Consider the following 15448-nt stretch of genomic DNA (forward strand, 5'->3'; position numbering starts at 1 on the left):
TTGTCGGAGATGCAGCCTGTGTACAACGCTGAAATAAATGTCACCAACCCACAGGGAGCAACGCCAATCAGCCCTTTCAGAGTGGTGTGGTTCTTGTAGGGAGAGAACGTTTCAGACTGTAAGGTGAGGGATGATGGCGTTTCCAGAGCAACTTCTGTGCAGTCCAAGATGACGCGGACATCTGGAGAGAACTTCAGAAATTTCTGAGGCATACTGGCTTTTACCTTCTCACGACTAATCCACAGGTTGATGGAAGAGAACACAATGAAGAGGTAGTCGGCCCAGGTGATGGTCACTCGGCTGACAGTAGCTATACTGACTTGAAACATGTCAGCAATGAGCTGCTCCTTCAGGCCCACTGCAACCCTGAATGAGTACATCAGGAACTCATCAATCAGAGGCCTGCAGCAGGCAGGGCTGGCTTCAGCACATGCTTCCTCTCCAAGTTTCTGCGCTCTGGTCCAGAACACCAGGCGTGATGCAGAGGGTGCAATGGACTCCCAGAAGATCTGGAACACACATTCAGATCGAAATTTGGTGTAGAACCAGATCTGGTCATCAGAAGTAGCGGCTAAAAAGTGTGGCAGACAAATCCACTTTTTGAAGTCTGGCCTCCAACTCCTTAATATAATCCAGAGCTTCATCAAGTGCACCTGTAAAACCACAAAATAAAATAGCAAAACATACGGTTAGCAACAAGTTTTAATTATATATTTGAAACATTACTTCTGTGAAGATCAATACATGTTGTGAGTCGGAGCATTTATGTATACAGCCATTGACTTAATCTCTCCACAAAACACATATCCACATAATCTCATAATTTCATTATTATGTGATGATAATAATAATAATAATAATAATAATAATAATAATAATAATAATATCATTATAGCAACAGTTATATTTTACTGAAATTCTCTTTCATTGAAAATATATACAATAAACTATCTTTTACCTGCGGGTGGATGTGCCGTGTAGTCATGGTCCGCAGCAGCATCTTCAGCCTGGCTAGCTTTCTGAGAGGACAAACTGCCGTTTCTTAGCCCTCTCGAAAGCAGACTCTCTCATTGCCGGTGCAGTGAAGTTATTCCAGGCAAACAGGGAAGGAACAGCTCCACCTTTAAGGCGGCTGGTGGTGGATCCGCTAACAAAATACTCCGGTGTGAAGTGGCGGCTACATACGAAAGTCCTCCTCGTCTTTATGCAAAAGTCCGGACCGTCATCTCTTCGGATCGCCTGGATCCACTGCCTCCGTTGGTCCGGGTCCGTCGGGAACGCATGATATGACAGATAAGGCTGTTTTCTTGCCCCACATGAACAACCAGGGACTGAACAAAAACAACTGCGCCGAGACTGAGCCATTTTCCTAGCCTTTTAATGCTAACGCTATAGCCACCGGAAGTTGTCCAACTCCACATCCGCTTTATAAAACGCATGCGCACAACCGACCCGGCCCGCGCATGCGCACAACCGACCTGGCCCGCGCATGCGCACTACCACCCCGGCCCGCGCATGCGCACAACCGACCTGGCCCGCGCATGCGCACTACCACCCCGGCCCGCGCATGCGCACAACCGACCCGGCCCCGCGCATGCGCACAACCGACCCGAACCCTGCGGGTGGATGTGCCTTGTAGTCATGGTCCGCAGTAGTATCTTCAGCCTGGCTAGCTTTCTGAGAGAGGACAAACTGCTATTATGACTCAGAATTTAATTGAAGATATCTGAAATATGTTTTTCAGACAGTTAGTAATTTATTGCAGATATCTTGAATTGACGTCTCCATACAACTTGATGGTAAATCTGACGTCATTTCGACTAGTCAGAATGTAGTTAGAGACATCTTAAAAGGTCTCGTGGATCTCACACAATAACTCTTTTTAAGGGCGGAAAAACCAAATTTATGTTAAAATAGCTTGCCATATAATCCACCTCTGCACAAATGCCTCATTTTCTCTGAGAGGCTCTGTTTTACATCTTAAAAGGGAGAGCTACGCCCTCTAGCGCCACCAATGGAAATCGAACATCTTTTGACGTCACCGCGCCACGTAAGTACGTACAATGTGTACGGAAGTGCTTGTGTTCCACCGCTCGACTTGCAGGATCTCGACGATGTTTTCCCGATTTAAAAACCAGCCGGTTCCCCTTTGACGTCCGAACCGAACTTCAGAGAGGGTCCAAAATGAGCACGCAGGACATCTTGAAAAATGCGTCCACTTTGGCGTCGTATAACGTTTTGCTGCAGGTGAATAAACTCTTTCCAGTGTTCCGTACGACACAAAACACGTCGGTTTTGTTTTGAATCCTTCCTGTTTCCTAGGTGATGTTCCGTGTCCTCACCTTCCTGCTGAACGCCTTCACGCTGCGGTTCGTCTCCAAGGAGCTGATCGGCGTGGTGAACGTCAGGTAAGGAGAACAGCTGGAGGAGGCGAGTCTCTCTGTTCACCTGTAACTTGTGCTTCTCCTTCGTGTCTCCAACATCCAGGCTCACGTTGCTGTATTCTACGTTAGTGTTTTTATCCAGGGAGGCTTTCAGGAGAGCCTGTCTGAGTGCAGAACCAGGGACGAACCGCAGCTGGAGACAAGTCATCAACCTGTTATGGCTGACGTGAGTCACAATTAATCTCAGTAGGCTCGAGTGACGTTGACAAGTAAAATTATTTCCACAATTTTACTCAAAAGGCGAAAGTGATGCATTACATAGATCAATTACGCCTGATTTATGCTCACTTGTTAATTTTTACACTAGACGGTATTTACTTTGTGTTGTTTCCAGCCATAGCAATAGAAAGTTGAGTGGAGGGAAAACGTGTGGTGGTAAGAGGTTCGCAACCAGCAGCAGTAACTGCTTTAATGAGATTATTGGGAAGATTACTGAAAAGTTTGAGATTGACCCACAATACTTGGACGATGACTGGATTCCCAGTCTAAGTTGTGGATCCAGCTCATCAACATGAGTTGCCTTCCTTGTGTAAACCATTGATAATTTTGAGAGTCTTTTGCCTGGGGTAAGAGGGAAAGGGGTAGGAGTCTGCAACCTGAGGCACCAGAGCTGCAAATGGTTCTTTGGATCTCACACAGTAACTCTTTTTAACTCTGGATAAGATCTGAGGGAAAAAACAAACAAAAAAAGCAACTAATGTTTCCAAGCATCAAATTCCAAACAGCAACATGCAGTTTTGCATTTTATAAAGTATACTTTTGTTATCATCAGTTTTGAAACTGGTCATTTAAATCTAATTGTCCACAAATAATGTCCTATAGAAAACAATGCATCCATTTTCTTTTTGTAACATCCTCTTTTGGATTTTATTTTATTTTAAAACCTAATAATAAAAATAAAATATTCTTTCTTTAAAAATAACTACAAACCAACATCTAAAGATGAAGATATTCATCAAAATCAGGACATTGTCATTTAACGTGTGGCTCTAAAGTTTTTCTATCTTAGCTGCACTAAGGGTAAAGATGGCTCTTTGAACTGTAGCGGTTACATACCCTGCTCTAAAGTGTCTATTATTTGACAGTACATTATTATTTAATTAGGAGATTAAGGTGCAACATGAGGAGGAAGAGAGAAAAGGAACAGAATTCACATTGCTTGAGCTCCAGTGTGAAGTTTCCACATAATTTTGTGCTAAATAGAAGAAATCTGCTCGTACGTTTTGAATTCATCATTTGTCAGATAAATCCATAAATTCGCATTTTTGTGTTTGTGATTTTTCAGCTTGCCTCTTGGTGTGTTTTGGGCCACCCTTCTCGGATGTGTGTGGCTGTGGCTCCTGGAGGTCCCGGATCCCCAGACGGTGCCTCACTACGGCCCTGCTGTGCTGCTGTTTGCCCTCTCTGGAGTGCAGGAGCTCCTGGCTGAGCCCCTCTGGGTCTTGGCTCAGGCGCACATGTTCGTCCAACTCAAAGTGATTGCTGAGAGCTTGGCTCTGGTCGCCAAGTGCAGCGTCACTGTGGTGCTGGTGGCTTTTGCCCCAGAGTGGGGTCTTTACATCTTCTCTGCTGGCCAGGTAAGACACAAGATGAAATTCTCCACAAATACAATACCTACAAATCACAATCTTCAGTGTAGACTTGATGGGTCGTAGTCCATGTTGGGAACACAAATGTTCTCCACACTTTTTAGATTTTTATTTGTAAAATAAAATATCTATAGCTTAAAGTTTCACTTACACACATTGAGTTTGTGGTTGTAATTAGTTGTGCTTTTTTTTTTTTAAGTTGGTGTACACTGGATTTCTGGTGTTGTGCTACGTCGTCTACTTTTTTAATTTTTTGGGTTCCAAAGAAGCAGCAAAGAAGGCCTTCCCTCTGCAGCAAATCAGAGATGTGCTGCCACACAAAGCTGATGGAGAGGTTGTTGACCCGGAACAACTTCATGATTGTATAGTGTTTAAATAAAATCCTGCCGTGTCATCCTGACCATCCGCTGTATTTGCAGCCGCTGGTGGACTGGACCGTGGCCTGGCTCACTTGGAGCTTCTTTAAGCAGTCGTTCCTGAAGCAGATCCTGACCGAGGGCGAGCGCTACGTCATGACCTTCCTGAACGTCCTCAGCTTCGGAGACCAGGGCGTCTACGACATCGTCAACAACCTGGGCTCCATGGTGGCCCGCTTCATCTTCCTGCCCATCGAGGAGAGCTTCTATGTCTTCTTTGCCAAAGTGTTAGAGAGGGGACGCGATGTGGAAAGTCAGAAAAAGGTACGAACGAACAAAAGCACTAGCAGGTGGTAATCTTTGCTTTTCTCTCTTAATGTTGTGGTTTTCCACACAGGAAGATGTGGCGATTGCAGCAGAAGTCCTGGAATGTTTGCTGAAGCTGGTGCTGGTAATTGGACTAATTATCACAGTGTTTGGATATGCGTACTCTCTCCTGGCTCTGGACCTGTACGGTGGTGCCGTGTTGAGCAGTGGATCAGGTCTGTGTGCCACAAACAAAGCTTAAAAACTGAATATATGATTATTTTCTGATCTCAGTAACAATCCATTGATTTCCTTAAAGGACCTGGTTTGCTGCGGAGCTACAGCTGCAATGTTCTCCTCCTGGCTGTGAACGGAGTGACGGAGTGCTTCGTGTTTGCTGCCATGAGCCAACAGGAAGTCGACAAGTAAGAACAGAGACGAAACAGACGCCGATAGTTCTCACGTTATCGCAGATCTCTTGAGCTGATGCGTCTTGAGTTTGGTCCTCAGGTATAACCTGGTCATGCTGGCTCTGTCCGTGTCCTTCCTCCTCCTGTCCTACATGCTGACATGGTGGGCCGGTGGCATCGGCTTCATCCTGGCAAACTGCCTGAACATGGGCCTGCGCATTTCCCACAGCCTGCTCTACATCCACCGCTACTTCCAGTCCAGTCAGTGGAAACCACTGCGAGGCCTTTTGCCTTCGCCGCTCTTGCTAGTGGTGCTCATGATCAGCGCAGGCGTAACTGCAGCTTCTGAGGTACTAAAGAAAAGCTTTTGTCTTATCATGTGTTTATATTCAGAGATATTTCTATGCATTTAGTGTGTTTAATATTGTTTCTCACATTGCAACCACAAACTTTAACGTATTTCACTGGGGTTTTATGCAATGGAAACACACAAACATATGTGTGTGTTTCCACACACACATATGTGATAACTGAAAAGGATTTGAAGTCAGTATCCCACATAGAGATGAAAAGATTCTTTTCATCACCAAGTTCTCGGTTGAAGTTTGTGGTTGAAATGTGACAGTGTGATAAAACTCGAGGTGAATGAAAATTTTTCCAAGACAATAAAATGCTTTAATTTCTGTAAATTTATCTTCTTAATTCTTGGTCATTAGGCCGTTTTCTGCTGCGACAGCGGCTGGCTGTTCAGGATGGTCCATATCGGCGTTGGAGGAGTTTGTCTGTTCTTCGTCCTGCTGGCTGTTCTCCTCACTGAGACTCAGATGGTGCAGTTTGTGACGACTCAGCTGTTGCCTCGCTACAGAAAGAAACACACCTAACCAACCGCGCCAAAGACTCCCGCTGCTGCTGCTGAGGAATGGAAATATTCTACATCAACAAGCAGATTATCAACTAAATGACAGTTACTGCCTGTCTAACAGGGGGAATATATTTTTAAATTGGACATCATATGTTTTTACTCCAACATTCCAGTGTTGAATGTTTGCCAAATGTTATTTCTGTTTCAGGATCTAAGTGTGAATGGAAAACATGAATGTACTTGAAAAATGCTGTTTTTTTTGTTACCAATCTTTATTTGCACTACATGGCTACAAGTGTATGAAATGTTAAGTTGATCGAACAAACCAAAAATCTAACAGTTTGAATGCTCATTGAATTCAGTTTGGCTTATTTCTCTAGAGCCAGTAACGTAATCTATCATTTCATGTCAAGATTTACAACCATGTCTTGTACACAGAGTCCATTTAAATTCAAGCCAACCCAGTTTAATCCAGTCAAAATCTGAACCAGCAACATTTTAGTCTTAGTTATAAACCACAGAGTCAAATTCAGTTTGTTGTTTAACATTCAGAACCACTGAGTCAGTGTGAGAAGAAATGAAAATGTGCTGCAGTGGCTCAATTTGATCTGGTTTCCATGACAGAAACGTCACTAGAAGAGGACCGGCCACAGATAAAGTTTTTTTTTTTTGGAAAGCAAGAGGAAGTAAAATTATTGGCAGCTTTTGCTTTATCTGTGACTTTGTGGGAAAGAGACCCATCATCACACAAAACCAGGACCACCAGTTGTAGTTATGGGAATGAAGCACATACTACACAAAGCCATTGGGAGCAATTTCTTTGTTAATGGATTGTTCCATTAACAAGGACTCTTACTTTTGGAAATCAAAGATCTTGGGAACAATCAAGAGGCAACTGGAAACAAGCACTGAGCTACAAAAACTAAGTCAATGGCAGCAATTACTGGACTGCATCTTACATAATTAATGCCAGCAAATGCAGATAATGATCATTATTGAGATGTTTTTTTCAGAAATGAAAAGTAAAACATGCAAAGGAGCTGGAGAGACTTTGGAAAATAGAAAACCATCAGCATCCCCCCCCCCAAAAAAAATATCTACACAGATTAAATATTACTATTTGCACCCATATTTTGTTTACTAACCTTCATTATTAACCAGTTAATTAAATTACGTTATGTTTTCTGAATCAGTTTCTGGATTTTGACTACACATAATAGATTATTGCCTAATCACACACACACACACACACACACACACACACACACACACACACACACACACACACACACACACACACACACACACACATACATAAAAGAAAACAAAATCTCCATTTAGTGAACCTGGTCTGTGCTTTCAGGCTGCCCTTTTACATTTGTTAGATCCAAGTTATTAGGAAACTGGAGCACTGCTGAAATCATTTCATCACCTTACAAGTGGATGAAATAAGATAACTGTGATCACTTTCTTGAGTTTGTGGGGTTTTTCTTTCTTTCTCTTTTTTTTTTTTTACAATGTGGGATTCAGTTTGACCTGTACGGCGTTTTAGTTGGATCGTCACATCGCGGAATAAATGGTAAAAGCAAAGGCGAAATATTTATTTGATTAACGTTGTCTTACTGATTATCTTTTATGGGCTGTGTATGTGGTGTGCTGACATTTGCCTTCTGTCAATTGCATCCTCTCTATCAGTTTGTCTAAAAATGCATCATCAATACCAAGAGTTTTCAACAAGCTTGCAATGTTGCTGGAAAAAAACTTTCCAGTGATTTGTTGGTCTTGCTGATGTGCTGTGTTTAGATTAGCCAGAATCTAAACAGTGATGTCATTGTGGAAAATGAGCTGGAGTGGGTGGGAAAAGCATTTTTACAACAAGGGAGGTGTGACTTTATTCTGCTGTCAGCCAGATTTCTTCTGATATCTGTACAAGTAAACACTAATAAAGAATCTGCTGAGGGTGTTTATGTATTAAGACGTGCTGTTTAACAGTACCACAAAGCATTTTTGCTGCAGTAAAGTACAAAAGAATAGACTCAAATTAAAACCTCATCTCCCTGCATCTCTGGGATCTAGTCAGATGAAGTTGTGATCCATCATCCTATAATGAGACAGCCAACAGGAGGAGCCTGCTCGCTTATGCACTGAAAGCAGATTCAATGTTCACTGGGAAATCATTGCCAGATTGTCTGTGTATGTTAGCGAGTGCTGGGGGCGGCCTGCGGCCCACCAGCTGACAGGAAGAGAAAAAAGACATTTACAGCTGGGAATCGACTGCTGCACGGCCACCATGTCTCAAGTAAGACCCGAGGTTTGGTTTTTCCCCAGTTGTCAGCCGCTGCAGATATGGAGATAAGTTAAAGTGAGTGTTTCTGCCTTCCAGCCTGCACAGGAAGATGAGCAGACGCAGCGTCCCGTGGTGAGAGACGAGGACCTGACCGAAGCAAAGTCCAAACTTGGTGGTGGTGGGGCGGTGAAGAGCAAGACCTTTGAAGTGATGGAGGAGTGCGGTGAGGATGTTAAAATGTACCTAGAGAAATTTATGGCAGTGTTCCTTGACACAAATTTTTGCTTTTGACAGCGGATTGTGTGTACCTGTTCTCTATTTGGTCAAACCTCCATAATGACTGTAAGGGGAGTTAAATCTGATGCAGAAGTTTCCAGTCCATATACAGAGAGAGGAAACATGGCGCTTTAATGATGGGACATTCCTGTCCTACCCAGAGGAGTTAAATATGAGCGTAAATAAAGTGAACAGTTTTGCAGCAGCTTGTCTGCCGTTCAGTGAAATCTCCTGATTTGTCCTGGTTCTTTGCAGAGAAATTGGGTAAAGCGGCTCCATCTGTGTTCAGTGGAGCGAGATCTGGAGGAGAGACGGCTTTCAACACTCGCTCCACTCGGCAGGCCAGGAAGTAAAAGGAAAACTTCCCCTCCATGGAAGAACGCCGCCTCTTCCATGTGACTGATGTTATTTAACCTGTTTCGTAGAGATGTTTAATCAACCTTAGTCGGCTAGAAGCAAGAAATTGTTTGACATCATTTTGATGCAACTTTATTTCACCATTTCTGTTAGTTTCTTATAGTCAGTTCTGTTTCTTACTCTTGTGCTACTGCAGGATGGATTGATTGCAATTTTTTTTGCACATCTTTACCAGAGGTGTCAATAAAAGGAAGCGATGTACCACCAGTGGGACTGATGTACTAAATATTAGTGGTTATATATTTGTTCAAATGACAGGATTTTAATATTTGACATATTTTCTGTGTCATCTGCCAATTCAAGCTAATGTTTTAAGAAATTGCAATTGTTTCCTCGTTTATTTCTAATGATCTTACTCTGATGTAAAAGTAATAAGTATCAATGCAACTTATGCAGTACTGCATGAAACACAGAAGACTGTTTATGTAATAAACATCTATTACACCAGATAGAAATGGAAATAGTAATTGTGAGTTTTCTCTTTTATTTCAAAAATTACAACAAAAACATTAAAACAATAAATCCATTAGAACAGAACTACTACAGTAAAAGGCTGGGAGGCAGAAAGGTGAGGAGGAAGAGCTCTGGATGCACAGCCAGAAATGCAAAAGACGAAAGACGGAAGGAGGGAAGAGGAAGTGGAGCATCTTTTCATTTCATGAACTTGTGCTGCTGGTCTTGGAGGATTTTGGCTGACGACTTGGCGTCGTAGAACAATTCGTTAATCTCCTCGACCTGCTCCCTCTCCACGGTCTCCTTTCCCTGAACGCGGCCCAGCAGGCTGGCTGGGGTCAGCAGCTGCACAGCATACCTGAGAGGAAACAGGAAATACAAGCAGCGAGGCAAATATCGATGGTTATCGTTAAAATGATTTGTTTTTCATTTATGTTTGCCATTCAATAGATTTGAACTAATACTTTATCTATCAAATAATGATAATTTTTGTCTTTGGAACCAGATAAAACAAATGTATTTGTGCAAAAGGAGCAGTTGATAGCAGGGAAGCTAGCATGATTCAAGTGAAAAGCCCCAAACTACTAACTAACTTTACCTCCACACAACTCCTCCACTTCTACTGAACCTTTTGATTTGGAGATAAATCATTATTCTGCACAAATTACAGGATTCATGCACATGTTTTTTATGTCAATAGACTAAAATTTCCAGTTTTAATTTATAACTAAAGTTACGTATTAATAAAAAAAAAGGTCACCAGGATGGATTGCTTATTGCAGAACGCAATTAATCACATGATAAATTTAAATGAGGTCAATAATTTCCATTTTTATGATATCCCCTCGGTCTTATTTATCGTGTTAAGTGTTGTCCCCAAAAATGGGTGAATTTCCATTAAAATCGGCTTCAAAAAACGGTATTTTCTATTGCAATGATTATTTGGAAAAAAATTGTTGCCCAGTTCTTGAGACAGTCCTACATGGATGTACTGACGAATGGATGGACGGAGAGTGAAGTCTGGAATCAGTATCTCTCATACTACATTACACATCATGATTTCTTTTTAATAGAAAATCCTTGAACTGCAAACTTTCCCAGCTTGTCTAGGAACCCATTAGGTTTTTAAATAAAACTAAATAAAAAACATCAAGTGATTCAAACCTTCAGATGAAAACGTAAAAACATCCAGAATTCATCTACCTGAGGGTTGTTTTGGTGCCGATCTCTGCCAGGTGTGTGAGGGCCTCCTCGCTGATGCTGATTCCCTCGGTCTGAGCGCGGATCTTGATGATCTACAAACCGTAGCCTTGTTAGCCACACAGAGCAACATCGATGCTAAGCAGCTAGCATTGATGTTGATCCCAGCACTCACCTGCTTCATCTCCTGCGGAGTGTACAGCATGGTGCGGATTATCATCACCCTGTCCAGTAGATCCAGAGGGATGCCATGTGGAGAGCTGATGTCCTCTGTCCCCCTGATAAACAACGTCACATTGTTTTGATTAGTTTAAGGTAAACTTTTTTCTTTCTGGTTAAAAACACACCCTGTTCTCACCTGATAAGACATTTTCCTCTGTTGGAGGCGAACACAACGATCGGGGCGATGCTGCTCTCCAGAGCTCGATGGAGGTAAGTGAAGCACTCGATGTCCAGCATGTGCACTTCGTCCACAAACAGGACGCCGGGGACGAGCTCGGCCACGCCTTGGTCTATGTAGCGGTTCACCACCTTGTTGATTTCGGCTCGAAGTTTATCTGAGGCGGGAAAAGACCAGCAGTCAACTTGGGACGATTAGATCCTGAGAGTCGGTGGGTTTCATGTTGTACCTGTGATTTCTGTCTTTTTGGGCTTCATCAGCTGTCCCATCATAGAGAGAATGTCCTGACCTCCCTGGGAGGAGACAATTTCAACTTAATTGTTGTTCTCAAAACACACATATGCATCATAGTTGAAGGTTTATGCACCTGTGGCCGGGCATTTGCAACATCTAGGTCGTGCAGTGTGACATCTTGCACTATCTCCTTCTTCTTGTGGACGTCGCCTTTGGGAAGTGGGACGTACTCCTCGGCCTCAAGGTCAAACTCCGTTGCAAAGGTGTCACAGCGGCCTTGCCTCTGCAGAGACATCACGACACACAACTCTGTTAACCAAGAAAGTCTCGTCTGAATACAGGAGTAGAGCGGGGGAATGAGGACAGGTGTGTGATGCGGCTGCCAGCTCATTGCAGAGAGAAGGCCTTTGGCTGGGGAATCAAACAGAGCATGAGGCTGCTGTCAACAGTAACAAATGTGCCACCCAGTCCTCTTCCTTTGCAACTTGACTACAGTCGGCCCGAGCCCCTCGGCCTCCTGCCCACCTGCAGCGATTAAAAGAACCGTCATCACAGCCTGTCAGCGCAGGCCACGATCCCCGCTGCGCTGAGAGATGTAAAGATAGACGGAGAATGAAGGGCTGCAGGAATGAGAGCTGCATGCAGGGCGGAGAGAGATGAAAGCAGAATGCCACCATGAAGGAGCGAAGAGGATAGGAGGCAGAAAAACAAAGACTCAACTTTGATCTCAGGAAGAATTTATTCTTTTCATGACAAACACAATTTGTGTTTAATTTGAAGTGCTTTTTATTCTCTTGTTGACAAATGTGCTTCATATGGCTGGAAATTAGTAAAAAAAAAAAGTAAAAGTAAAAACACCTGAATCTGCATGTCAGAACTCCAGAATCAATGATCTGCAACTTTTAGATGAGTTGCTGCTTCAACACAAATGAGGTCATTAGTAGGACTCTGGAGAACTGGACTACATTCTGAGGATGTGATTCAGCCATTTGATTCAGGTTTGTTGGACCAGGGAAACACCTAAAAGTTGTGGGTTCCAGGCCCCTGTGGACTGAAAATGGCTCCCGGCTTAGAGGATGTAAAAAAATTTATTGTCAAAGACACAATTGCAAATTGGTAAAACAATAATCAGGAGTGGGGGGTTTTTATACCAAAATTACCTCTTAGCTTTTTTTCTGTAAGAGGAATGAACAGAAGACGTTGTTTAATCATAAAAAGATCATTCAAGAAAGGAAGACAGCCAGTGCTTTTTACCCACAGCCCATGCAGTCAGGACTCAAATTCATTCCAGTTTTGAAGAAGCAAAATGATTCCTGTTTCTCAAAATGAATAAAATTTTACCTTGACAGCACCACTGTTAGCTTCGATGTAGATGACGTCTCCCACTTCCACACGCTCTTTCTGAAGACTCTCATAAATGCTGGGATCCAACTAGAGGAGGCACAAAAGAACTTTTTAGGTCAACTTTAAGTCATTCATATTGCACAAACTATACTTTAGAATCAGCAAAATTGCTCCTAAAAACATTCATCTGATCCATACAAATAAAACTCAAGAGAAGACAAATACTTTAAACAATAGTGTTTATTAGACACTTTGCTTCCAGAGATTATTTACTGGCAACAGTAGACGAAGAACAAATAAAGGAGAAAGATCTGACCTTGAGCTGCTTGGTGCCTTTGGCCGTCTTCAGACCGATGATGACATGGCTGATGGTTTTTCCGTAGCCACCCATAGGATTCTCCGTCTCACACGGGGTCAGCTCTGTCACCTCTCCTTCATACACCTCCTTTGTTTCTTTGATGCGCAGACCTGAACGTACACACACACTTCATAATGAGGATTCAATCAGGTCTTTATATTCCCGTCTCTGCAAAGCCGCCACATCTTTCAGACTGCTGAATAATGCCTTTTATTACAGGAAAGAACGTGCGCACACCGGGCAAATGCCAGAGCATCAGTGTAACATGATCATACCTCTTTCACAGAGGCTGTGGATCTGAGCATAAGCAGCACACAGGTGCCTGATCCTCCATGTTGAGGGTCAGAGAGCTGTGCGTAAGGCAGGGACTGTGCTGCAGAGTTGCTACTGACGGGGTGACGACAAACGAAATGAACCCCAGCCCCCAAAGTCCCTGCAAAATCCCTTCTAGAGGTGAAGCCAATGTGATGTTGACCAACTCTGTCTCTATTTCCTTCTCATTGAAAAGGTAACATCATCAGTCAGCCAAACGCTCTCTGTTTTTCTTCATTGAAAAATCCTCTCTGTAAATTCACCATCTAGTATTAGCTTGAAGCTAGAGGCAGCAGATTTAATCAGAACATCCAGTTTCAATGAAAGTGAAGGTTTAAGAAAAACTCTTTACACACAAACTCTGGCTTTATGTTTGTTGAATAACAGCATCCCTGTTTTACACCACTGGTGTAAAGGTAGCACATATTGAACTTATAAAACTTATACATATATAGACAGACGGACGGACGGACAGACAGACAGATAGATAGATGCTTATGTGTGTCTAGAAAATAAAGGTGACATGAAATGGCATGGTATATATCATACTTACCAATTGCTCTCCTAAAGTTCTCCATAAGTACTTCTGTCTTTTTAATTTCAGATGAGTACACTTCACTGCCAACCATGGGACAGAAAGGAACCTTGTTTCCCAACTCCTGTGCCATAGCTAAAGCAAGGGCAGTCTGAAGGTTGAAACGCAGAAATCAGAGGGCAGAATAATGATCATTATTCAAGTAAAAAGTCCAGGTTAATGAGCTTGTACTCATACTCGTATCTCAGCACTTTGGAAAAACAATGCACAAACCTTTCCTGTTCCTGGAGGTCCTGCCAACAAAATTGCTCTTCCTGCCATCTTTTTTGAGCGGATCATCTCAACAATGATTCCACAGGCCTGGGGAAATTGAAAAATTAAGTGTATGCAAACACAAAATAACTAAAAGTTTATGAAAAACAAATACATCCACATTGGAGAGGGACCTTGATATAAGGTGCAACACAAACACTGGAGACACAAGCCACAACTTCCAAATGTGCTGCTGTCATCAAATGACAGTAAGGCAAGAAAAAAAAAGAAAATAAAGAAATAAAGCAAAAATATATGATTTGTTGTCTTTAGTCAAGAAATAATCAGACTTTAATGGACCAATACTCATTCCCATTTGTTGGGTCTTATGTGTCAGTTTTGAGTTTTGTTTCTAAGGACAAAAAGACATAAAAAGGATCTTGGGTAAAAATTGACTAAACATTGTGCTGAAAGGTCTTTGGCATAGACAACAGCTCTGAATCCAACAAAATGTGAAGAAATTACAATAACTATTTCATGCATGTTCCTAACCATTTCTAGATTTTTTTAAAATACAAAACTCGAAACACAAACACTAAAACCCCCGGTGAGACGTCTTGAAACCAACAAAGAGTGAATGTTTGGCTTAATGCAATGTTAACACTGGGACTCTTTATGTAACCATACATTATAAAGAGTGTAATGTACAATATTACTATTTTACATCTGGTTGATGGATAATAGTAATATTTGTTCTGGTTGTTACTAACCTCTCCATTTCACATAAACATTTTAATTAAGTATAATATTAATACTACGTCCTAATTTAAATATTACACAACAATGACTATCATAATTATTCAACTGTATTCCATTAAACGATTAAATCGATCCCAGCTTTAGAACTTCAAAATAAGTAGCATGCTAACGGCGTTAGCATGTTGTCTACTGAACGACCTGCGTTTAGTTAAATATTACTGGCAAAACGAATATTATTTAATGGCTTCTATACACAGATAAAGAACAACAATGTAGTGAAACATAAATATTACCTCTCTTGCAGTCTCCTGCCCCACCAGTCCACATGCTGTCTGTTTAGCATTTCCGGCCTCGTCTAGCCCCAGTCCCTTAACGTGACTGTGTGAAGCGATCCTTTGGGTTTTCGTGGTACTTTTTACCTCCTCTATCTTCATAGCTGCGTTATTTGGGTTTATGTGCAATGTAGAAGTCGCTAATTTTCATTCACACCAACAAAGACCTGATTTCCCGGTTGATTATTTTAAACCGCCGCAGTCGGCGCCGAAACTCAAAACACAGGGAACACGGTTTCCATGTGGGTTACTAGGGAAAGTGAGCGGAAGTGCGTCCCCCCTAAGTTCCCGCCTACTGTGGGAAATATGCAATATGATTGGA

General features: G+C 42.3%; 3 protein-coding genes across 3 annotated transcripts; 2 read left to right on the plus strand and 1 right to left on the minus strand.

Moving 5' to 3' along the window:
* The first annotated feature begins 2052 nt into the window (after positions 1 to 2052).
* On the plus strand, positions 2053 to 6317 carry rft1 (RFT1 homolog). The gene is made up of 10 exons (XM_055027585.1): positions 2053 to 2247; positions 2323 to 2408; positions 2488 to 2610; positions 3730 to 4021; positions 4233 to 4367; positions 4453 to 4713; positions 4787 to 4931; positions 5015 to 5120; positions 5206 to 5455; positions 5822 to 6317. The coding sequence occupies exons 1-10, from the start codon at positions 2185 to 2187 to the stop codon at positions 5984 to 5986; spliced, it is 1626 nt and encodes a 541-aa protein (XP_054883560.1). The 5' UTR covers positions 2053 to 2184; the 3' UTR covers positions 5987 to 6317.
* A 1808-nt stretch (positions 6318 to 8125) lies between these two features.
* mustn1a (musculoskeletal, embryonic nuclear protein 1a) lies at positions 8126 to 9369 on the plus strand. Its single transcript, XM_055027236.1, has 3 exons — positions 8126 to 8266; positions 8351 to 8477; positions 8786 to 9369. Exons 1-3 carry the CDS (start codon positions 8258 to 8260, stop codon positions 8881 to 8883), a joined length of 234 nt encoding a protein of 77 aa, XP_054883211.1. The 5' UTR covers positions 8126 to 8257; the 3' UTR covers positions 8884 to 9369.
* A 45-nt stretch (positions 9370 to 9414) lies between these two features.
* On the minus strand, positions 9415 to 15382 carry ruvbl1 (RuvB-like AAA ATPase 1). Its single transcript, XM_055027235.1, has 11 exons — positions 15088 to 15382; positions 14057 to 14143; positions 13802 to 13934; positions 12895 to 13046; positions 12576 to 12665; positions 11368 to 11517; positions 11230 to 11293; positions 10959 to 11157; positions 10776 to 10878; positions 10604 to 10695; positions 9415 to 9758 (listed from the first exon to the last, which is right to left on the minus strand). The coding sequence occupies exons 1-11, from the start codon at positions 15226 to 15228 to the stop codon at positions 9599 to 9601; spliced, it is 1371 nt and encodes a 456-aa protein (XP_054883210.1). The 5' UTR covers positions 15229 to 15382; the 3' UTR covers positions 9415 to 9598.
* Positions 15383 to 15448: the final 66 nt, after the last annotated feature.

Source organism: Poeciliopsis prolifica, unplaced genomic scaffold (assembly GCF_027474105.1).
Source record: "Poeciliopsis prolifica strain line A6 unplaced genomic scaffold, Auburn_PproV2 SCAFFOLD003, whole genome shotgun sequence".
Taxonomy (NCBI): Eukaryota; Metazoa; Chordata; class Actinopteri; order Cyprinodontiformes; family Poeciliidae; genus Poeciliopsis; species Poeciliopsis prolifica.